Source organism: Hyaena hyaena, unplaced genomic scaffold (genome assembly GCF_003009895.1).
Source record: "Hyaena hyaena isolate Hyena2069 unplaced genomic scaffold, ASM300989v1 scaffold_179, whole genome shotgun sequence".
Lineage (NCBI taxonomy): Eukaryota > Metazoa > Chordata > Mammalia > Carnivora > Hyaenidae > Hyaena > Hyaena hyaena.
Window position 1 is genome coordinate 1,825,428 of NW_024080812.1, and position 23,858 is coordinate 1,849,285.

The 23,858-nt window shown below is 36.4% G+C and overlaps 1 protein-coding gene across 1 annotated transcript in view; it reads right to left on the reverse strand.

Moving 5' to 3' along the window:
- The window catches only part of RAD51B (RAD51 paralog B), a 568,552-nt gene that overhangs the window by 526,301 nt on the left and 18,393 nt on the right, over positions 1 to 23,858 (reverse strand). The window contains exons 5-7 of the mRNA XM_039240745.1: positions 15,471 to 15,607; positions 4,777 to 4,896; positions 3,554 to 3,737 (exon numbers count right to left, since the gene is read on the reverse strand). Of these exons, the coding sequence (XP_039096676.1) occupies positions 3,554 to 3,737; positions 4,777 to 4,896; positions 15,471 to 15,607 (441 nt within the window). The remainder of the gene's footprint in view (positions 1 to 3,553; positions 3,738 to 4,776; positions 4,897 to 15,470; positions 15,608 to 23,858) is intronic.

Sequence of the window (23,858 nt, forward strand, 5' to 3'; positions counted from 1 at the left end):
CCTCCAAGTTTCAGTAAAGTTTTATCAATTTTATTGATCTTTTCAAGGAACTAGCTTTTTATTTCGTTGATTTTTTTCCTCTATTGTTGTTTTCAGTTTCATTGATTTCTACCCTTATCTTTATTATTTCCTTCCTTATGCTTACTTTGGGTTTAATTTGTTCTTTTTCTATTTTTTACAAGCTTAGATCATTGACTTGTAATCTTTCTCCTTTCTAGCATAAATTTCCCTATAAGCACTGATTTAACTGCATTTCACAAATTTGGTATATTGTGTTTTCCTTTTGATTTACTTCAAAATATGTTCTAAGTTCTCGTGATTTATTCTTTACACATGGGCTATTTAGAAGTGTTTTCCTTAATTACCAAATTATTTGGGGACTTTCCAGATATGTTTATATTAGCAATTTCTTTGTTGTTGTTGTTGTTTATTTATTTATTTATTTGAGAGGGAAAGAGAATCCCAAGCAGGCTATGCATTGTCAATGCAAAGCCTGATATGGTGCTCAATCTTACAAACCATGAGATCATGACCTGAGCTGAAACCAAGAGATAGACATTCATTCAACTAATGTAGTCACCAGACATCCCTGTATTAGCGATTTCTAATTTAATTCTTCTTGTGTGTCAAAAACATACTTTGTACCATTTCATCTTTTAATCTGTAGAATATAGTCTACCTTGGTGAATATGGACTTGAAAGAAATGTACTTTCTGCAGGCAGTGAATGGAATGTTTTGTAAATGTCAATCAGGTCAAGCTGGTTACGTTATTCAGGTCTCCTGACCTCCTAGATTTATTTGCTAACATTTTGTCTATTCTATCAGTTACTGAGAAGATTGCAATCTTCATGCATACAGGCATGCTCGCGTACAAACATACATACATATACAAACATAGACAATGTGACAATCAAAATTAAGTACGGATTATAGTTAAGTTTTTCCCCACATATTAAAAGCACTGCATGTTCACTAAAGATAAATTTTAAAATTCAATAAAGCACTCATCCCACCACCCAAGTTGGTTTTACTCTTTACTCTTATTTAAATGAAGTGATATCTAGAGTGTCAAGGTACCAGGCATGGTCCTGGCCCCATCCACCATCTCAGATCCACAGTTGGACGGCAGGCTGGAATGCTTAGCCTCCCACCCACTCCTCAGAGGCCATCAGACATTCACTTATCATAGTTCTACGAAACTGAAATAAAACCTTTTCTACTTCCTGGCTTTCTGATACTATGTAGATCTCTAAAGCCTTTTCCAAGCTTGAGAATTTTAAGAATTATTTTTCTTCCTGTAAGATAACAGTGTAATCTGAGTATAGCTCCTATCTGGTAAGACATTCTTCTAATATTATATCTTAATACTCTTAGAAATAATAAACAATATTAAAGACAGGATCCGAATAAGGCTAAAAGCAAATACTAAAATTTAAGCAGAGTACCAATATATACAAAATTCAAGTCCAAAGAGAAAAGCAATATCTGCAATTCATATATTAAAAATATTTCCTGAGTGCCTACTGTGTGTTAGGCATTATTCCTACTCCTAAGAATAAAGCACTAAACAAAGTAGACAGTCTCCAGGACCACTCTGTGGGGTGGAGGAGACATACACAATCAACATAAATATATAACATTCTGGACTGTGAAAATTATAATGAAGAAACATAAAGGATAATAAAGGAAATGGGGAGGCAGGGTATGCAGTTAACACTTGCTGGTCAGGGAAGTCCTCAGACAACAAGACAGAAGAAATCATACAGATATTTAGAAGAGAAATATTCCAAACTGAGGAATAACAAACACTTCTTGAGGAGGGAATGTTTGCTGGAATGTTTGAGGAACTATAAAGAAGCATTCGGTCTGCGATTTTGAAAGGGATTATAAATTAGCGACATATTGTTTTAAGCTAGTTAGTCGCGTGTGGAGCCACCTATCCAAAGTACAGCACAAAAACTTAAAAGTTCATGATTTTTCATTTAAATGAGGAAATTAAGCTAGGAAAATTCTGACACTTCCTAAAGGAAATATTTTTCAAAATCCTTCTAAAACCAATACTAACTTATCACAAAAACCAATAGCATCCTGTGTTAAAGAAGTACATACTCTATTTATATATTTATCTTTACAGAGAAAAACTAAAGCAAAGACAGACCTAAGGAAATGATAAGCACTTATTCTTTCAGAGGGTGCTATTAAAAAAAAAAAAAGCAGAGCCCTCTTCTCACTCAGGAAAATAAATTTCTTCAGAAAAAAAACTGAAAAATATTAGCCTATAATTACTATTTAAATGCAAACAAACACAACTTTTAAAAAGTGAATTTTCATATTTTACATAAGATTAAGTCAAGCAATCAGCAAGAATTAATAAAATAAGTATATATACTTAACTTTCCCATTCAGTCAAGTAACTTTACAAAATATTTTTAAATTCCTTTGGCTAGGGAAAACATGGAATTGAATTTATCATTTTAACCTACTACAATAAAATTTAAAAGATCAGCGTCATCCAGAATAAACTTTACAGCTCTTGACTTCACCAGGAATTACATCATATAATCCAAAATATGAATTAAAAAGCCATTAAGAAATGTAGACCTTTTTGTATGCCACATGTTCCCTTTTGATTTCTTGCCTGGGTTTATAAATCTCTAAGGCTGCGTGGTAGTTCACAGTCTTAGTTCATATTACAAAGATCCAGGCTATTTATTTTCCGAACACAAATCTAAAAATTATAATATAACCAAGTTTGATATCAGTTTAAGGAATTTTCGCATCTTCAGTCAAGATGATGTCTGGATAAAACTAAAAAGCCTGACAGTACTAAATGTTGGTGGGGCTGCGGAACAAGCAGAACGCTCCCATGCGCGGCCAATGGGAAAGCCATCAGCACACACATACGTCTTGTAGCTGACCAACCACAAACCCTTGCATAATGCCCACGTCTTCAGATTTCCTCATCACAATTCCCACCATGGAAAGTGGTGTCAACTGCAATCTCTCAAGGTTTCCTTACTGACACTTTCATTACTGTCACTCCCAACACTCCAAAATGTCATAGTCAACCACTGGCCATTTGGAACAAACCAAATCCTACACTGTCCAAGACAGCACTGAACACAATAACATAATATCTAAAACTAAAATATTTATCAAACTGACAAATATGCCATAAAAGAAACTACAGAAATAGACACAGGTAATTCCATGTAATTCTAATAGTTAATATTTATCTCGGTATGACAAAGTAATACAAAACATACACAGAGAGTCAACAATGAGATGTAAGAAAAGGATTAACCATAGGAACTTTTACAAACAACATTTAAATCTGCTCCAGACTGCAACTGTGAAAAAAGATAATCCCAACAAAGGAACAAATTTAAGAAGATGGTGATATTTACTATAGTAATTAGTAGTTTGACTAATTAGTACTTTTAACACGTTAGCTGTTTTACATTTTCTTCAAATTATATTATTTGATATTCTAAGTCAGTGAATTTAACATAAAAGGGGGAAGAAAAGGAAAAGAGAGGGAAAAAAACTTACTGGGATTGAAAATTCCTCAGCCAAATACTTTAAGGCGGCAGCTTCTCTTGCCAAGAACTTACTTCTTTCTCTCATGTTGCCCTGAAGTTGTGTATCAAACTCCTTCCTTACCACAGAAGCAACAGAGTCAATAATTACAAGTTTAATTCCCTTTGAAATAATTTCTTCTTCTAAAGATTCAATTCTGCAAAAGTAGAATTTGTGAAACAGTGGAAAAATTTAAGATAAATAAAAAATAGGGTATTGCAAAGATTAACCAACTTAAAAACAATAACAAATTGTTCGTCCCTAATTTACAGTAATGACTGCAAGTATTCAATAATCATAACTTATTTCCAGCTCTTCTATACATACTACACTCTTTTGAAAATGGACCAAAATGTTTTCATCTAGTTTCATTCTCTGATTCTCCTATGGATACTGCTAATTTCAGGGTAAAACTGCTTGTCGCAGCCAATCTCCAAAATGGCCCCCATTTACTCCGACCTTGTCCTGCCAGCCTTGTGCAGTCCCCTTCCACATTTACCAATATTGGTCTGTACGGCCAGCAGCATATGACAAAATGATGCCATGTCACTTCTGAGAGCAGGTTATAAAGACTACAGCTGCCATCTTGGGCTCTCTTTCACTTGCCCACTCTCAGATCACTCTCTCTGGGGGAAGCAAGTTGCCATGTTGTTAACAGTCCTATGGAGAGGTCCACATGGTGAAAAACAGAGGTCTATGGCTAACAGCCAGCAAGGAAGGGAGGCTTTCCAGCAACTATCTGAGTAACCTTGGCATTATCCAAGATTGTCCAGCCCCAACTGAGCCCTGAGATAACCACAGCCCTTGCCAACAGCTGGACAGCAACCTCTGTTGCAACCCTGAGCCAGAAACGCTCAGCTAAGCACTCCCAGATACCTAACCCTCTGATACTAGGTGAGACAAGACACCATTTGCTGTTTTAAGCTGCTGAATTTGGGGGTAACCTGTTAATGAAACAAAAGATACCTGATATACTACCTAAATGGTTAATTAAATCTAAAACATTTTACTTAATATTTTCTTTTTAAAGAAATATTTCATCCAATAGGCTATAGCAAATAAAGAACATTGAAATAATTATTTCCCATAATCCTAATACATATGTAGAGACTTCTTTCACTCAGAAGCTGAAAGCATAAAAACAAAAAATAAATCTTCAAAGTATTACTAAAATACCAAAATCTAAAGCAGCAAACCTTTGTAGAACTTCATCACAGCTGAGTTCCCGATAAAGATGAACCTTACTGCTTGTCAAAAGTAATTTTTCTTCAGTGTTAAAATATCTGGGAAAACGAGATTCTGCTATCTCAATCAGTCTGTGGGGAGGAAAAATAGCGCAAGTGAAAATAGTTAATAATATTCAAGGCCACAATGCCGAACATCTAATGAATTTTACTGAAGAAATTCATAAGCCACAAGTAACACTAGAACAAAAATAGAGCAGGAATAAGCAAAATGCTTTAATACAGAATTTTTAAATGTAAGCTATTTCCAGGGCGCCTGGGTGGCTGCATCCAACTTCGGCTCAGGTCATGATCTCACAGTTCATGGATTCAAGCCCCACATGGGGCTCTGTGCTGACAGCTCAGACCCTGGAGCCTGCTCGGGATTCTGTGTTTCCATCTGACTCTGCCCCTCCACCGCTCATGCTCTCTATATATATATCTCTCTCTCAAAAATAAAAAAACATTAAAAAAATTTTTAATGTAAGCTATCTGTTATAATCACTTAGAGAGATTAGCAGAGCATTGTTTTTTAATAATTGATCATTTGACTAACAGCTATAAGACATGTTTAGTAAATAAGAAAAATGATTTCATCATCATGGATAAAAGAAAGGTACTTGAACAAATATATAGTATTATCACTCTAACAATCAAATATCAGTAAGTCTCCATGTCTCAGAACAGAAAAACATGCTTTCTCAGTTAAAACTTAATACATACAAAATAAATCCTATCCCAGTAGCTCCTTGGTAAACAGGAAATTATTAACTAAACAAATGGATGTTGTCCAATATTTCCTTAGTAAGCAAATTATTTTCTACCTATTTAATTCTGAACTCAACGCTAGATCTGATGTATGAAGTAGGCCAAGTATAGGAGTGACAAGGAGAAACAGATGCAAATATCATCAGTAAGAGTATAAGACATGGAGCTCAGTACTAGAAATTTCAAGTGTTTCTGGTTAAAAATATAAAAGTGTAAACCTCAAAGTGTAACTGTCTCCTATTTAAAATGATACTTTATCAGTCTGGTACTTAACCATCCAAGGATGACTGGAAGGAAGGACTATAAACACAAAAATCACCCTACACTTTATGTTCCATTTAAAGACACAAAAGTACAAAGAACAAGTGTTTTCATTTCTAGTTAATGAGTCCTAAGAAGAGGCTGAGAACTTTAAAGAGAGAAACAAAATAAGTTCCTCACATATATTATAATCAGAAATGAAAAAGAAACAGCTAAAACAGAGAGGAACAAAAAAAGAAAACTGGTCAATAATATTTTTAAGTGTATTTTGAACAATTCGAAAAGAAAACCATCATTGGGTTGAACAGGAAGAGGAAACAGTACTTTACCAAAAGATGGCTGAAGAGCAAGAACAAATGGATCAAATGAGCACTCAAGGAAAGTGTACAAGAGACACATGAGGGGTGGAATAAAGAAGGAAACGAGGTAAGCAGTGAAAGCATGATGAAATGAGATGAAACGGGAAAAGGCAGGACAGGCAAATTTTAAGGGTTTGGGGGAAAATGTGTAAATTTCTTGATTAGGGTATTTGTTGAATTCAGAGCTGGTCAGAGAAGTCAACTAAAAGCTCTGACACTTGGAACCCACTGATTTTTAATAGGATGGCTGTGGCAACATCTGTCAGAAACATGGAAGTCTTCCAAAATTGGATGCCCAGTGGATTAAGTACTGAGTACTTCTCTCAATCAGTAAGAGAACTGAACAGCTGACAGACAATATTAATTTTCTGGCTTCAACACTAGGCTGAATTTCAACTGGCAGCTTGAGTGGTAAAAGACTCTGGAAGTTATGACTGCTCTTTCCTTCCATTAAGGCCCCTCAGAAAGAAGGTGGTCAATGTATGGACACAAACTGACTTTGCTCACAGTTACCATGCTAAACAAGTGTACCAAATGATTATTCACATACCAATATGCTAAAATTTTCTATAATCAGTTTCTCCAATTGTTTTTTATTTTAGAAAAGATCTCTAAAAAATATATAAACCAAAACCTAAATACAAATGTAGTATCTATATGCCTCACACCAATCATAGCAACTTCTTATAGCAATCTTCATCACAAAGATCTTTTTTGGTTAGAGTAACAACAGAAAAGATCCTATCTTTCACTCCCAGATATTAATTACATATAGCTTGAAAGCAATGCCATCTAGTGGACATCTGTTTTACAAAAAGTATTCCTTTCAGGTATGTACTTAAGATTCATTCATTCAACACATATTTATTGAGTACCTACTATATGCCAGGCACCATTCTGGGTGCTAAGGATGTGACAATGAACAAAAAAAGCAAACAAACAAATAAACAAAAACAAAACTTTCCTCATGGAACCTACAGTCCACTGAGAGAGACAAAGAAATAAATATATATTATATATTAGGTAATAAGCGCTCTAAAGAAAAATGAACCAGGATGAGGGAACAGATTGTTAGGGATTGTGAGGGAAGCAAGTGTTATTTTATGTAAAGTGGTCTGGGAAAGCCCTTTAATAAGGTGAACTTGAGCAATGGCTTAAGGGAAATGAACTATTGGATATCCAGTGAAGCAGTGCATAGGCAAAGAGAATTATATATAACAAGTGCAAAAACCCAGATGTAAGAAGATGCCCAAGGTTACTGAGGAATGACAAGGAGGCTAATGTAGCTGAAACACAGGAAACAATATGGAGAATAAAAGGAAATGAGGCCAGAGTGCTAGCCAGGAGCCATGATCACATAAGATCCTTAGGTCTGTGGTATTTAGACATTATTTAGTAAATAAGAAATCTAGAAGTAGAAGTGACATGATCTGACTTTTTTTTTATTTAAAGAGTCACTCTACCAAATGGAAAAGAGGCTATCACAGTGAAAGCAAGACCAGCTAGTACAGTAGTCCACATAAGAGATGATGGTGACTTGACCTGGAGAATAGCTCAGCTGATTAGAAGTTACTAAACTCAAGGTATAGTTCAAAAAAGGTTCTGGGGCACCTGGGTGACTCAGTCAGTTGAGTGTGTGACTTCGGCTCAGGTCATGATCTCACATTTCATGGGTTCAAGCCCAGCATAGGCTCTGTGCTGACAGCTCAGAGCCTGGAGCCTGCTTCAAATCCTGTATCCCCCTCTTTCTCTGCCCATCCCCTGCTTGTACTCTGCCTCTCAAAAATGACTAAACATTAAAAAAAAAAAAAGGAGCTGAAGGGAATTCTTGACTAATTGGATGAGCATCTGGAGGAATGGAATTACCATTCATTGAAGTGGAGAAGACTGGATTTGTTCCAGGTTTTTGTTATTAGTTCCCCCTGTTACTTCACAGTTCTTGTATAAAAGGAAAGTTAAAAGCTTTACATTAGTGACCACATGCCAACTTGAAACAAAACACATGCTTAATGTTAAAAAAAAAAGTTTTCCAAAGTTCTAGTTGAAATATAACATCATAAATGTGCTGAAATATAAGTTTATGGTTTCTCAAAGCTTCTTATACATGTATAACATTTTCCTGTTCATTTTTTCAGTATATATACTTGTTCAGCACTGTGATATAAATATAAGAATGTGAATCTATTAGTTGTTTACAGGTTCCAGAAAATCCCAAAGTTTTGTTTAGTACTAAGTACTTATTACTAATTTCATATTCTAACTTAACTTAGAGCCTCTTCAAGATTTCCCTCCTCACTAATTCACCTAGATTCACAAATGATAAGGCAGCTGAAATTAGATGAAGAAAAACCTACCCAGATTCATGAAATCATCTCAAAAAATGGGAAGAGGGAACTGATCTCCCCCATTGTTTGCCCCCTAGGTCAAAGATCCTGGATTCATGCCAACAAACAAATAACTAAATGGCCCTAAGACCACACTGGTAATTGCCTTTATAATGAGTTAAAGTCATGGCTGGCCACTACCACCGCATGCCTCCCTCTTGACACACTGAAATTCAGAAAGAGTGACACTCTAAAGAGTCTAGTAGGAATTGGTTGCGGGGTACTTGGCACCTTGAGAGGTGACATGCAGTTCTTCAGATCTAAGCTTGGCCACTGCTTCCACACAGTATGATACAATACAACACACACCTCTCCTTTGTATAGTTAGTTTGAATCGTTACAATTTTACATGTTTGTGATTATTTGATTAATGTCTTCCTCCCAAATATTTCTTCCCAGTTTTCAAAGCTTTTCTGACTTCAAGACAACTCAAGACTACCCACTTCCATCTCCTAAATTTCCAACCCCATATTCCACCTCCCCAGATCCACACCTCCAGAGTGCCAGGACCCATCTCTTGTTTCAGTCCCTCGGTTTTCCTCACACACAAATCCACTTGCAATTCTAAGACCTAGTTTTATCTTCCTTTATCCATTTTGTTTCTCCCAGAATTGTATTTTGAAACCCTCTATTATTACTTACCGTCCATATCACCTTCTTTCTTTTATTCTTCACCTCTGGTTCCATCTATTCCTAATTATCTCCAATAGGGATAATACAGTATTCACTCAATTCACATATACCAGAATCCTCACAGTTGCCAAAATTGTATACAGGTCACTAGATTAATATATTTATCTATACTTTCAAAATATATATAAGCAGAGTTTGTCTAAGACTACTTCAGATCTTAAGCATAAGTCCAACAGGGTAAACAAATAAAAACAGGCTTTTCTGAATCAGCCAGAAAGGGGGACACAGAGCTCTGCCTGCTTAGCACTCTCCTCCCCCCGAGGCAGTCCCCAAATACCTGAGGGTTTGGTAGCAGACTCTACTATTATATAATTATTAATCAGTCTGGAGATATAATTTCAGTCTATGGTAAACAAACATGCTTAACCCACTATTTTAGATTATCTTCTCAAAGATAAATTTTTAAAAAGCTAGTGTATTGCTTTAAAAAATAGATCTCATCTTTCCAAAGCGCTTTTAAGCATATTACCTGCAAAATTTTCTATCTTTGTTTTTAATGCATTTTTAACTTAAGTAATTTTTATTTACTCCTGTTTTCTCCTTCCTTCTTGATAAAAAGGCTATCTATCAATTTATTAACCAAAATTATTTTCCACTTTTTATCATTCACCCTAAATTCTCTGTATGCAAATCTTTTTTTTTTTTTTAAAGAGAGAGAGCATAAGCCGGGGAGGGGATAGAGGGAGAGTCTTAAGCAGGCTGCATACTCAGCACAGAGCCCAACACAGGGCTCAATCTCCACAACCGTGAGATCGTGACCTGAGCCTAAATCAAGAGTCAAAAGCTTAACTGATTGAGCCACCCAGGTGCCCCCAGATAGCTTGCCTGTAAGCACAAAATGAAGACATTGCTACATACAGAGGCAAACAGAAAGCTAAAACATATTCCTTTTTAGGTCTCTTATTTTCACACTTTTACTTCTTCTCTAAGTCCAGAAACTATCCTGAGATGGCAGACACTATTAATTACCTATCATATCCATGCCCACCTCTTCCTTGCTATGAGAACCCCAATTTTATTCAGGCAGCAATGTTAGCGAGACCCAGGAAGCTCATCATGCTTATTATAACAATCTTCTCCCCCTCATTCCCCACCCTCCCTTGCCTATGGGGGTGGCCCAATGAGAGATCTACAGGATAATAATTCTGGAGGATGAAAAGGAAATCAGCAGAGGGGAAAGGGCAGCTCTTCTGGGAAAAACATATTTTCCTGAGAAAACATATAGCTGGCCCTTTGCCTTCCCACTGACTAGATAGGAGGCCTAAAAACATATAAGCCCTAGGTCTCTCTGTCTTCACTGCACGGCAGAACCAGTGCCTGCAACCACCCACTCACTCTTGGCTGGGTATTCAGTTACTTGCAGCAGAAAGCTTTCCTAACTGATTCATGAACCTTCCCCAATAAATCCAAATAGGGGTCAAGCAGTCCCATAACGGCACAAGTGAAGTGTGACCAGGTAATACAGAGCCAGCTCCGTCCTCTGACCTGCCATGACAAACTCCAGAAGACAGTTTGTTAAAAGAGGACTGGTAAGGAATTTACCTGAGGGATACAGAAATGCTGAGGCATAGGAGCACATGTACCCCAATGTTCATAGCAGCACTCTCCACAATAGCTAAAACATGGAAAGAGCCTAAGCGTCCATCAACAGATGAATGGATCAAGAAGATGTGGCTTATCTGTACCATGGAATACTACATGGCAATGAGAAACAATGAAATCTGGCCATGTGTAGCAACATGGATGGACCTTGAGGGTGTTATGCTGAGCGAAATAAGTCAGGCAGAGAAGGACAAATATCATATGTTTGCACGTATAGGAGGATTAGGAGGAACTTGACGGAGGAACAAGGGGGAGAAGAAGGGCGGAAATGGTGGGGGAAAGGGAGAGAGGCAAACCATGAGAGACTCTTGAATGCTGACAAAAACTGAGGACTGATGGATGTGGGGGGGAGGGGGGGATGGGCATGGAGGAGGGCACTTTGGGGATGAGCACTGAGTGTTATGTGGAAACTAATTTGACAATAAACTATTTGTAAAAAAAAAAAAAAAAAAGAAAAAAAAAGAATAAAAGTAGAAAGCAAGTATAAAAAAAAAAAAAAAAAAGGACTGGTACTTTTGATTCCACCTGAACCTATCACCACACCTCAGAAGGCAATCCATGTGGCAGCCAGGCAACCACACTCTTCACGCCTTGTGGAGAATAGAAAAGTAAAAACAATATAAATTTCAACCCCTATCCCCAAATGACCTTCATAAAGGTTCCTTGAGAATTATGAAACATAATTTCAATAAAGGGACTAAAATTTTACCTCATTTCCAGTTTGCCTTTGGTTTCTTAGTTGAAGGTTAGTCATTGACATTTTAAAAATACCTTTCATTTGAACAACCTGAGTTAACCAGTGTCTTTACCAGTGTTAGCATCAAGTACATTTTAGTGTTCAGATTTCCAGCGGTCTCATATATGTGTATACTTTTGTTCTTTTTTTTCTTAACCATTTATTTGCTTAAGATTCAAATAAGTTCATCACATTACAACTGATCAATACAACTTTTATCCCCAGCTTTATTGAGATAGAACTGGGGGCACCTGGGTGGCTTAGTTGGTTAAGCGTCCGACTTTCGCTTAGGTCATGATCTCACGGTTCTTGGGTTCGAGCCCCGCGTCGGGCTCTGTGCTGACTACCAGCTCAGAGCCTGGAGCCTGTTTCAGTCTGTGACTCCCTCTCTCTCTGACCCTCCCCTGCTCACACTCTCTCTCTCTCTTTCTCTCTCTCCTAGAAATAAATAAAACATTAAAAAAATTTTAAAAAAAAGAGAACTGGCATATTATATTGTATAAGTTTAAGGTGTAAAACATGATGAGACCAATATATCTTTCAAATCTTTTAATCCAAAGATTGCTCCTCTAACTTTTTTTTTAATCTTAACAATTAAAAAACGTGGTTGTTTGTTCTGTCATTTCCCACAGTTTGCATTTTGCTGACTACATCCCTCCAGTGTTGATTTAACACATTCCTCTCTTCTCCGTATATGTTGTAAACTGGTAGTTGGATCTGAAAGCTTGATCACATTCAGGCTTGACTATTCTTCCATCAGGAGGAATAACTTCTTTTGTAAGTCTAGTTGCCTTTTATGTTTATGAACTGTTTTTACTCACAACATTTCTGACACCAAATGTTTAGGTTTTCCATACCAAGCAATTCTTCAACTCCCTATGAACACCAAGCGGGAATCTGACACTTAACTATCAGGAGTTAACTCAGATCTCACAGTTTAAGGGGTCAGACCCACAAGATTGCCCCCCTCCCCCATGTAAGACACTAAACGCCAAGTCCCAGGCCTCTGGCACTTGTGACCAACTGAGCAACTACAAATCATGAGTTCCCACACCCTCAAGTTCACTGATTTGCCAGAATGGCACACAGAATTCAGAAAGGTACTTTATTTACTATTACCAAGTTATTACAAAGAATATAAGATACAACTCAGGAAAAGATTGGGGAGGACTACATGGCACACCACACTCCCAGCATGTTGCTGTGTTCACCAACCCAGAGGCTCTCCAAACTCTAGCATTTAGAAATTTTTGTAGAGATCCCACTACATAGGCAGTGTTGATTAAAGCATTGGCCACTGGCAATTAATCAGTTACCAGCCTCTTTCCCTTCCTCAGAGGTTGAGGGTGGCAGGGGAAGAGGGGTAAAGGGTGAGGCTGAAAGTTTCAACACTATTAATCACATGATTGGCAACCAGCTCCCATGTGAAACCATCCAGGAGCCCACCAAGAGTCACTTCATTAGCATAAACTCAGGTTTTCCAAAGGTTTTAGAAGCTATTTAGAAGAACCAGGACAAAGACAAAATATGGATGTCTTATTATGTCACAATATTCAATGCCTAGATGCATTAGATTGTTGGGGTTTGTAATTTGGTGACATTCTATCATTCCTTCTTCACTTATTACTGGAATACTCCAGTATTTGGGGGCTCCTGGATGGTTCAGTCAGTTGAGCATCTGACTTGGGCTCAGGTCATGAACTCATAGTTCATGAGTTTGAGCCCCACACTGGGCTTTCTGCTTTAAGAACAGAGCCTGCTTCATATCCTGTGTCCTCTCTTTCTGTCACTCTGCCATGCACATGCATGCACTTTCTCTCTCTCAAAAACAAACATACATTTTTTAAAAAGACCTATTTGCTATTCAGCAATAGAGTTCATACAGAGAAAGAATAGATGTTTGATTTCCTTTTTTAAAAACTCACCTCAAAATAATGAGTTGCTTCTCCAGAATTTTCCAATACTGATTAGTTGTTTTTCATTTCTTAATATCATAGACTCATGAATTTAAACATATTTCATGGGTTTTAATCTACTATCATTACTATTCTTATTGACGGTCTATTTGTCTCATCTTTAGCAGGCAGGAGCCTCTTCAGGTTGATTCCTGAGTCCTTCTGACACTCCCTTAAGTAGTCTTTGATGGCTCTCTTGTTACCTGACATGATGTTTCAGACTCAACTTAAAATTTTCCTGTACCAGTGCTAGAACCAGCCATTTCCCCAACGAATCCTCATTCCTTTTAGCAGAAAATGGTGTCTGGATTTCACATTATGAGACTAATGCCTGTCAATTCATTCATTTATCAAACATTCTGCCAGCAGTTAATATGTATCAGTCACTAATTTTGGCTTTGAAGATACAAAGATATAACACAAACTCAAAAAGCTGACAAACAAGTGGCATATACTTCGAATACATAACCAAGAAATGTAGAAGAAAGCAAATAAGCCCCAGGCAAAATAATCCATTTAGAACTTATCTGGTCAGGGAATATACTTCTCTCTAACTAGCATTCTTAGAAATAAGAGAGAGATGTGATTCATAATGACATAATTGCACAGAATGACACAGTTATAGAAAGACTCAAAGAACTAAACCTTGACTAAAAGAACAGAATTGAATCAGTCTCCAGACCTCTAAGTACTCCTTCCTGCTCATGAATGTCAATCAGAGCAGGGGTAGAGGGAAACCAGACTTATTTTCAGGTGTACAGAATTACACAAATAATCCAGTGACTCTCTCATAGAATGTTAAAGGTCCTTGCCAAAGTAAGGAAATATTGGGGCACCTGGGTGGCTTAGTCGGTTAAGCATCCGACTTTCGCTTAGGTCATGATCTCGTGGTTCGTGGGTTCGAGCCCCACGTCAGGCTCTGTGCTGACTGCCAGCTCAGAGCCTGGAGCCTGTTTAGATCTGTGACTCCCTCTCTCTCTGACCCTCCCCTGCTCATGCTGTCTCTCTCTCTCTCCTAGAAATAAATAAAACATTAAAAAAAAAAAGAGTCTGCAAAGTAAGGAAATATTTTCTTTCCAAGCATAAATACACATTCAGTGCGTTTTTTACGTTTAATACAATACTACGACAAAGATTAAAGTGAAACACTTCTCAATCAAAAAATATTTTTAAATTTCCAACTTTTCCATTCACTAGTATTTTACCTCCAACTAGAAATTAGTGACAAAGCAGCTTACCTTTTGTCTTTTTCACTTTCATCCCTCCCTGTTTCTTTTTTCCTTTTCTTTCTTTTTTCTTTTTTTTTAGTTATTTTCGAGAGAGAGAAAGAGCATGGATGGGGTAGGGGGCAGGGGCAGAGAAAGAGACACAGAATCAGAAGCAGGCTCCAGGCTCTGAGCTGTCAGCACAGAACCCGACACGGGGCTAGAACTCACAGACTGCAAGATCATGACCTGAGTCAAAGTCAGATGCTTAACCGACTGAGCCACTCAGGTACCCCATCCCTCCCTGTTTCTTAAACTTCTTTCTTCCTGACTTTTTACAAAACACAGCTAATCCAAGAACTTAAACCAATGACAAAGGGATGGAAAAGACAAAAAGAAACCTCCTGGGTTAATTTTAAAAGGAAAATTCATTTATTTTAGTTTAAATAAGCTAGTCAAAATTCTAGTTTATTGTCAAGTTGGTTTCCATATAACACCCAGTGCTCATCCCAGTAAGGGCCCTCCTCCATGTCCATCACCTCCCTTCCCCTCTCCCTCCACCCCAGGAAAATTCATTTAAAACAGTATCTAGCATTTTGAATTCTCACAGAGAAAAGGTGAATGTTAACCTGTTTGAAAATGTCAGGTACTATAAGTAAGTTACAAAATTAAGCATTACAATGGAAAATAATAAAATCTCCCACCTTTCAGCACTAAATGCTGACTCTGTGTCGATGTATACGACACCTCCTTCTAATCCTCCCATGTTGGTGGGTAATGTGGCCAAAATGCTCATCATTATACAAAACTGAGTTTTTCCACAACCTGGTGGGCCTGTAATCTAAAAAAAAAAAAAAAAAAAGTTTTCTGAATAAGCATCACAAGCGAGTCAAAGCAAAATTCTTTTAAGAACATGCCACACGGACAGTCCCACTAACCTGGGTTCTCAGAGAGAACATTTTAAATTTTTTTTAATGTTTTTTATTTATTTCTGAGAGAGAGATAGAGAGCATGAGCAGGGGAGGGTAAGAGAGAGAGGGAGACACAGAATCGGAAGCAGGCTCCAGGCTCTGAGCTAGCTGTCAGCACAGAGCCCAACGCGGGGCTCGAACTCATGAACCGTGAGAGCATGACCTGAGCCAAAGTCAGACACTTAACCAACTGAGCCACCCAGGTGTTCCTCAGAGAGAACATTTTAATACATCTATTGTATGTAAGGAATTAACTTCTCCCCTGTGCATCTGGATTGGTACTAGTTATACACTATCCGTGGGAGAAATGAGAAAACAGTCACTTCAAATCACACTCTGTGTTCTGTAACTCAGATGAAAAGCTTTGGTTGAGAGAGGCTACAGGGTACATTTCTACATTCAGAACTGAGAGGTCTATATCTTTTCCTTATTAAGACATTTATAGAAGGTAACTGAAAATATTTAAGAGGCTTTAATAATTGGTTTAGCATTTCTCATGAATTAGCCTTTTAGAACAATTTTGTACTAGTCCCCTAAAAAGCTCCTTTGATCTTTTCTGAAGAGTAAAGAATTTAGCAGTAAAGAGTGCTGATGTATACAATTTATTTTCAAATGCTTTAGCAAAAAGGAAAAAAAAGGCATGCACACACGCACATATGTGTGTGTGTGTACAAAGAAAGATAAAACAAATGTGACAAAATTCAACAATTTTTGAACCTAGATGACTCATACTTGGAAGTGTGTGTTTTGAAATTTTACTTTGTGAAACGCTATTCTACAATTATAAAATGTGAAGTCAGGAGAGTTAGAGATGGAAAAAAATAGGAAAATTCATAAACATGCATATTCAAGTCAACTAGAAGTAGTTAACAAAAATTTGAAAATGTTAAAAAATACCCCTTTAAACATACATTATTTGTCACATTGGCTATGGCATCCAAACTTTAAGAACCAAAACACTATCCCTTTTGTTAAAATAAAATTAATGCTTTTAACACAATCTTTCACAAAGGCAGGGAAAAGAACTGAAGAGGAAGAGGAGAGAAAACAATCTCAAGAAGAGAGGAAAAAGTCTGAGCTAAGACTAAGACAGACTACAAATATGAATAAAGTGTCTCAGATACATCATGAAGTAAGAAGAAATAAGAAGGGATGACTCGTGAGTCTACATCATTTATGCCAGTTGTTCTCAAACTTAAGTGAGCACTGGAATTACCTGGCAAGCTTATTAACAGGAATCTCTGGTTCAGTAGGTCTGGGATGTGGTCTGAGAATTTACATTTCTAATAAATTCCCAAGTGCTGCTTATGCTGCTGTACACTTTTGAGAACTACTGTTTTAAATTTAGACTAGGGGATCCTGGGTGGTTCGGTTGACCATCCAACTCTTGATTTTGACTTAGGTCATGATCTTGCGGCGTGTGGGATCAAGCCCTGCATCAGGCTCCATGCTGACTGTGCGGAGCCTGCTTGGTATTCTCTCTTCCTCTCTGCCCTCCACTGCTCAAGTTCTCTGTCTCCTTCTCAAAATAAATACATAAACATTTAAATAATAATCATAAATAAATAAAAATTTAGACTAAAGCTAATCTTCCTTTATCAAGGCTAAACACTAAAAAACAAAGTTTCTTCTAACAAAAGTTAGAAACTCTGTGCTGATTTATTATAATCTTTAAAAGTGATTTAGACTTTCAGAATAAATTGTTGCTACCAATAACAGTTTGCCAGATCATGAGTGGTAAGTGAAAAGAGATTGCCAAACTTTTTTTACAAACATTTTTTAATGTTTATTTATTCTGCCAGGGGGGCAGGAAGCAGGGGGAGAGGAAGGGGCAGAGAGAGAGAGGATCCCAAGCAGGCTCTGGGCTGTCAGCGCAGAGCCAAATGCAGGGCTCAAACTCATGAACAGTAAGATCGTGACCTGAGTCAAGATCAAGAGTCACATGTTTAACCAGCTAAGTCACCCAGGCATCTCTCCAAACTTTTTGATTACATAGTCTGACAAACTGAAAATGGACAAACAAAATTTAGTATGGTCTTCCAGTATATATATACACATATATATTAGACACATATTATTTTATTAATACACTTCACATAATATAAAATATACACAAAATAGGGATCAAAAAATAAGCATTTAAAAATAGTTTCAAAAAAAAATGGGTGCCTGGGTGGCTCAGTCAGGTAAGCATCTGACTCTTGATTTCAGTTCAGGTCATGATCTCACCATTTGTGAGTTCGAGCCCCACAGTGGGCTCTCTGGTGTCTGCACGGAACCTGCTTCAGATCCTCTGTCTCCCTCTCTCTGCCCCTCCCTCCTGGTACTGTCTCTCTCAAGAATAAAATAAACATTTTTTTAAAAATAAAACAAAAATAAAAAGTTACATATCTTAGTTCTTAGTTATACAGATCTTTTCATTCTCATAAAAACTTAACACTTAGTGAAGCAATAATAATGAAAATAAATAAAATTATATTATTATTTAATTACTTTATAATTCAGCGCTTGAAATCTCAGGTCTTAAGTTCTGCTCATTTCAGTACTTCAATGCCCTGGCTGTATAGTTGAAAAAGGACAACTGCAAACATGCAAGGGCTGAAATTTTTAAAATACATTACTTGTTGTACTTACTATTTTCATTTTTCAATAACTTCCATCTAATAGCAAATGCTATTATTGAACTTTGACTAATAAACTTCCATCTTTCCTCATGTCAATCAACTGTTCTTGCACACAATCAAAAGATATTACATTTTAAGATTTTTAACAAGTGGATTAAAAATAAAAATTCTTTATTTGGAAGGTTTTTCAACAGTATAGAAAATACTGTTACAATTTTTTTAAGTGTGCAGATGACAAAGTTTTCATAAAACACACAGATCTTTGACAACAAAAATAACATCATAAAAGAAATATTTCTAAGCAATGATTTTAAAAACACTACATTTTAACCTATTTTTAAAAAGGCAATTACAGTAAAACCTTGGATTGCAAGTAACTTGTTTTGAGAGTATTCTGCAAGACAAGCAAATATTTCTAATAAATTTTAACTTGATAAACAAGTGATGTCTTGCAATAGAAGTAGTATGTGGGATGCCCAACATCACATGATCATAAATGAGCCAATGGTTCTTGAAATTCACTTTGATATTCAAGTGCTTTGGATTACAAGCATGTTTCCAGAACAAATTATGTTTTCAAACCAAAGTTTTACTTGTATTTTCTTACTCATTGTTAAAACATTACTTTTACTTTGAAAGGATGTTGTAAGAGTGTACCACTGGTTGGCTAGTTGATTTTTAATCTGCTATGAAGCATATTACATAGCCACTTGTCATTTTTAAAAGGTCAGCAAATGTGATAGATCTTATCTTTTTATTTAAAAAAAAACGCTTCACCCATCTTTAATTTCAACAATTCTTTTATACTCTTTGCTGTGAGATCACCAAAGAAGACCTTGTGATTCAAATGATTTTCATGGTCAGTCCCCATCTCATTACAGAGTGTTATAGAGATGATACTTAACCAGTCAGGTTTTTGTAAAAATTAACAACACTGACCATTGTTATCAACTTGAAGTTGAATAGTCAACTTCTATGTTGCTACAGATTGCCTAAGGAGGATGCAACAGAAAAGTTTAAAGAATCTTAGTTAGGTACCATTTTTACTATTACTACAACCAGACTAGACTAGACTAATGTATCCATCAATCCATCTCAGATTTTGTTGGAGTTTTTTTAAAAAGATATTATTTTTAAGTAATTTCTACACCCAACGTGGAACTCAAATTTACAGTCCAAGATCAAGAGTCACATGTTCCACTGACTGAACCAGCCAGGCATCCCTCCATCTCAGGTTTTTTTCATGCATTTTAAAATAAGTCAGAGACCTCAATATACTTACCCCTAACAATTCAGCATGTATATCATTAACATGAGTTTAATATGCATGATTCTTTTTTTCTTATAAGGTAAATTTTACATACAGTAATTGCATAATCTTAAATTTACCATTTCATGAGTTCCAACAAATGTATACACATATGCAATCTAAACCCAAGTCAGAACATTAGCATTACCCCAGGCAATTCTCTCAGAAACATTGTTTTATGTTCCAAGAAATCATTCATATTAGAGAACTCATATAAACATTGTATGTTCAGGAGGTTTATTTGAGGGAATATATCTTCTCTGACCTATCTTTAGTTTAATGGCACACATAAAAAATTTAGTTCTTCCTGTATTTCATTACTGAAACAAAATCTAGCTAGGATGATAATCTGGGTCATGGTAGAGACTTCTTTACTTATATAGCATCTTCCTATATTGAAAAACCTGTTTTAATCCTTAATGCTTCAAAGCACCTCTACAGATTCCTGTGTAACTTCTAACAGTATTTATTCACAAAAGGATCCATTTAAGTTGTTGCCATATTGTTTCCTATGTTTTATTTCATTCATTTTACTATAAGGAAGGACACTGTGTTCCTATTATGTTAATAATTTATTACATTTGGTCTTTTACTATTAAGAAAATTCAAAAGAGGCTTTTAAATATCTATTATTAATTTTAGTAAAGTCTTCCTAGATATTGACTTATGTATCATAGGACTTTAGCATTTTTTTCTTATTTTAGAGAGAAAGAGGTGAGGGGAGAGGTGGATGAGGAGGGAGGGAGGGAGGGAGAGAGAAAGAGAAAGAGAGAGAGAGAGAGACTGAGACTCTTAAGCAGGCTCCATGCTCACAGCAGAGCCCCACACAGGGCTCGATCCCACAACCCTGGAGTTATGACCTGAGCCAAAATCAAGAGTCAAATACTCAACCAACTGAGCCACCCAGGTGCCCCTGTATCACGTGACTTTAAATGTCACTGTAAAACTTATGGAAGTTTGTCTTCCTATCCTATGTGTTACTTAATTACGATGGCTTCCTACTATCATTACTCAGTATTTCACGGGACAAAATAACAGTGAAAGTTTCATTATTAATGATAATGGATATAATTCCATATATCAAATTGTCTTTAGAATTTCAATTTTTTTTTGGATGCCTTCTCAGATGGAATCAGATTGTCACTAACTTTCACTTTATCAGTCCCGGGAGAATCATAAGCTCTGATTTGCCTATGCATATGGTTCACTTCTAGCACACTATAGTACAGTCTTCAATATATAGTTTCTTTGCAGGACTCTTTTTATGACATTTGTCTGTTTCATGAGATTTGGCTTAATTAAATCCAAAATCCACCTAACTAGGTACATGCAGAACTACAATTCATCCCAGTATATCGAAAATAAAGGTACTGCAAGGTGCCTCTGTCAACCTTCTGTTATCATTTCCTCATGAACTACACCTGACACATGACAGTCTGACATACAGAACAAGTAAGGATGCCACCATCAATCTATGTATTAAATACTAATTAAGGTTTATTTCACTTTTTAGGCTGAAATACCAATAAAAATTCAAAAAAAAAATGTTCCCACAACCTAATGGAACATCTTACATCCTCTACTTTAGAAACTGCTAGTTTTAAAGAGCCCCACTCTTCATGGACCTTTTAGCCATTGTCAAAGACAGCATGGATCAAGTTAATCATCAGGTATCAGAGGAAAGGAAACTTGTCAGCAAAAGTTGAAAGTGGATCTAGACAATGAAAAATGGTTACTCCTCAGAGTGCTAACTAATGAAGGAATAGAGCACTGCCTTTCTACACATATTATCTACACGCCAGGTTTTAGATTATGTTCTAAGATTTAATGAGCTTAAACCCATTAAAGCTTTGTGATTTTTAGTGAAAAGGTAAAAAAGTCACCATTTTAATTAAGATGATATATATGAAAACATTCAGTTAACATATCAAGTCCCATAAAAATGTAACGTATTCTATTATTTCATCTTTAAAGAAAACATGTAAAAAATCTGAAAAGTTAAACAAATATAACTGGCATTTTTTCTACTTCATTATTTCCAGGTACTATTCAGTGAAGTCTTGGGAAAAGTCAAACATTATGTGAATAACATTATAAGATTTCTGGGTTTGTTTTGTTTTGTTTTTACTTTGCATTCAAAGTTGGATAATTACATTTACTTTAAACTATAACTAATTTCTTTTTTTTTTTTTTTTAATTTTTTTTTTTTTTAATGTTTTNAGGGTCAGAGAGAGAGGGAGTCACAGACTGAAACAGGCTCCAGGCTCTGAGCTGGCAGTCAGCACAGAGCCCGATGCGGGGCTCGAACCCACGAACCGCGAGATCATGACCCAAGCGAAAGTCGGACGCTTAACCGACTAAGCCACCCAGGCGCCCCTAAACTATAACTAATTTCTAATTCTTTAGCAATCGAAGATCTTCATATATTTTTTATTCTCTTCCTAGGCTCAAAAAAATTTATGTTGTATGCAATTCTGATGGGCTAACTGGAGTTAAATTTCATTATTTTTTCAGGTTTACTTAGTGGGTTAAAACATTTCAACATTAATAATTTTTAGCTTCAGATAGTTTAGCTCTGAATTCTACCAGCCAAACCACAAAATTTCAAGTTGTGTTCAGTTCCCAGGTTCAGCTCCAATGGTGGTTAGGAAGAGAGAACATGCCAAACCAGAATAGTCTTAGTTATTTGCTTCTTGGAAACTCAGAGTGAATACCACATTACACACAGAAGACACCAGTAAAATACAATCAGCTTTATATCGAGCCTGTGTTGCAACCCTGCCTGAGAAATGTAAAAGAACTGAAAGAAGATGAAGTGGTAAAGATCACCCAGTTATAAACAAGGAAGTAAATACTAATAATCAGTTTAAAGCAGAAAGTGGATTATTCCCAAGCAAAGAAAATCTAATTGTACTAACGTAGAAATGAATCCTAGTTATTTTACTCTTAAGTGAGACTGAATGGTTGAGATGAATGTGAAACCTGTAACCTGTCAGGACCTAAAACCAAGTTAACTCTCCCCACATTCAAGATGGGGGCAACAGGATGGGGCCATCTGCCAAGCCAATACTTCACTAGAGAAAATTTAAGGACTGCCTGGTTCTGATCTGAGAAAAGAGCTTGTGGAAACTTCATATCATTTTTTTTAATGACACCCTTCACCCATCATTTGTCTCCACTTGCTCAATAATTACGTAGAAATATATTTAGGTCTTCAGACCTACAGAATTCATTTAAAAGATAAATAATCCTCCAAATCCTAAAACAAACAAACAAAAGCAAACAATCTCAGAAAGGTGAGGGAGCACTTTACCTTGTTAAAAAAAAAAAAAAAAAAAAAAGATCTTAAATTACTTTACATCAACATTTGGAAGATTTTATACCTTGGATCCTCTCCACCATGCTCTCTTATTTTATATTAATAACTGCTGTTTTTCAAGTACGTGGGAAGGAAGGGAAAATAGAAAGGAGAGGGATAGAGCAGAAAAACACAGAAGGACATGAGAATGACAAGTACCCCAAGTTTTATAGTTAAAAAAACATCAAACAGTATCAAGGAACATAATCATTCATTTACCAATCATATAACCTGTACCATATAAAAGACTCCATGAAACATTTATGGAGAACAATGTTTATTTCTAAATCAGGAAATGAGTAAAGAATCAGGAACAATGATCCAATCAACCACATCTGCTAAACTTCTGTATTAGGACAGAGGCCTGGTTATCTTGCCTTTCAAATCACTGGGCAGGATAAACAAATCATGTCTGCAGGTAAATATTCAAGGAACACCAACTAGAAACTTCTCCCGGGTAATCCTGCTGCTGTTGTTACCCATGGAGCAGATGTGAACCTGACTATATTTTGAAGGAGAAGAGACCCATCTTGGCCAACCTACAGACCCATGAGAAAGAAGAATAAATGTCTGCTGCTGTTGCAAGCAGTGTAAGCAGCCAAAATTGGCTAATCAAGCATTTATGTCTTGTACTTCACTGTTTATGCATTTCTATTACATGTCCAGCCCTTGTAGGCATTTAAGTTTACAATCCTGCCTTAGTAGCTCCTGTGATCTTGTAGGCCACAGCTAACCTTGCCAATAAGAAGGAAAAAGAAAACTGTGTATTTAACTCTTCTGAGGAAAAATTAGGATGCCAAAATAGGACTCTGGTATCCTGCTCCTACCTT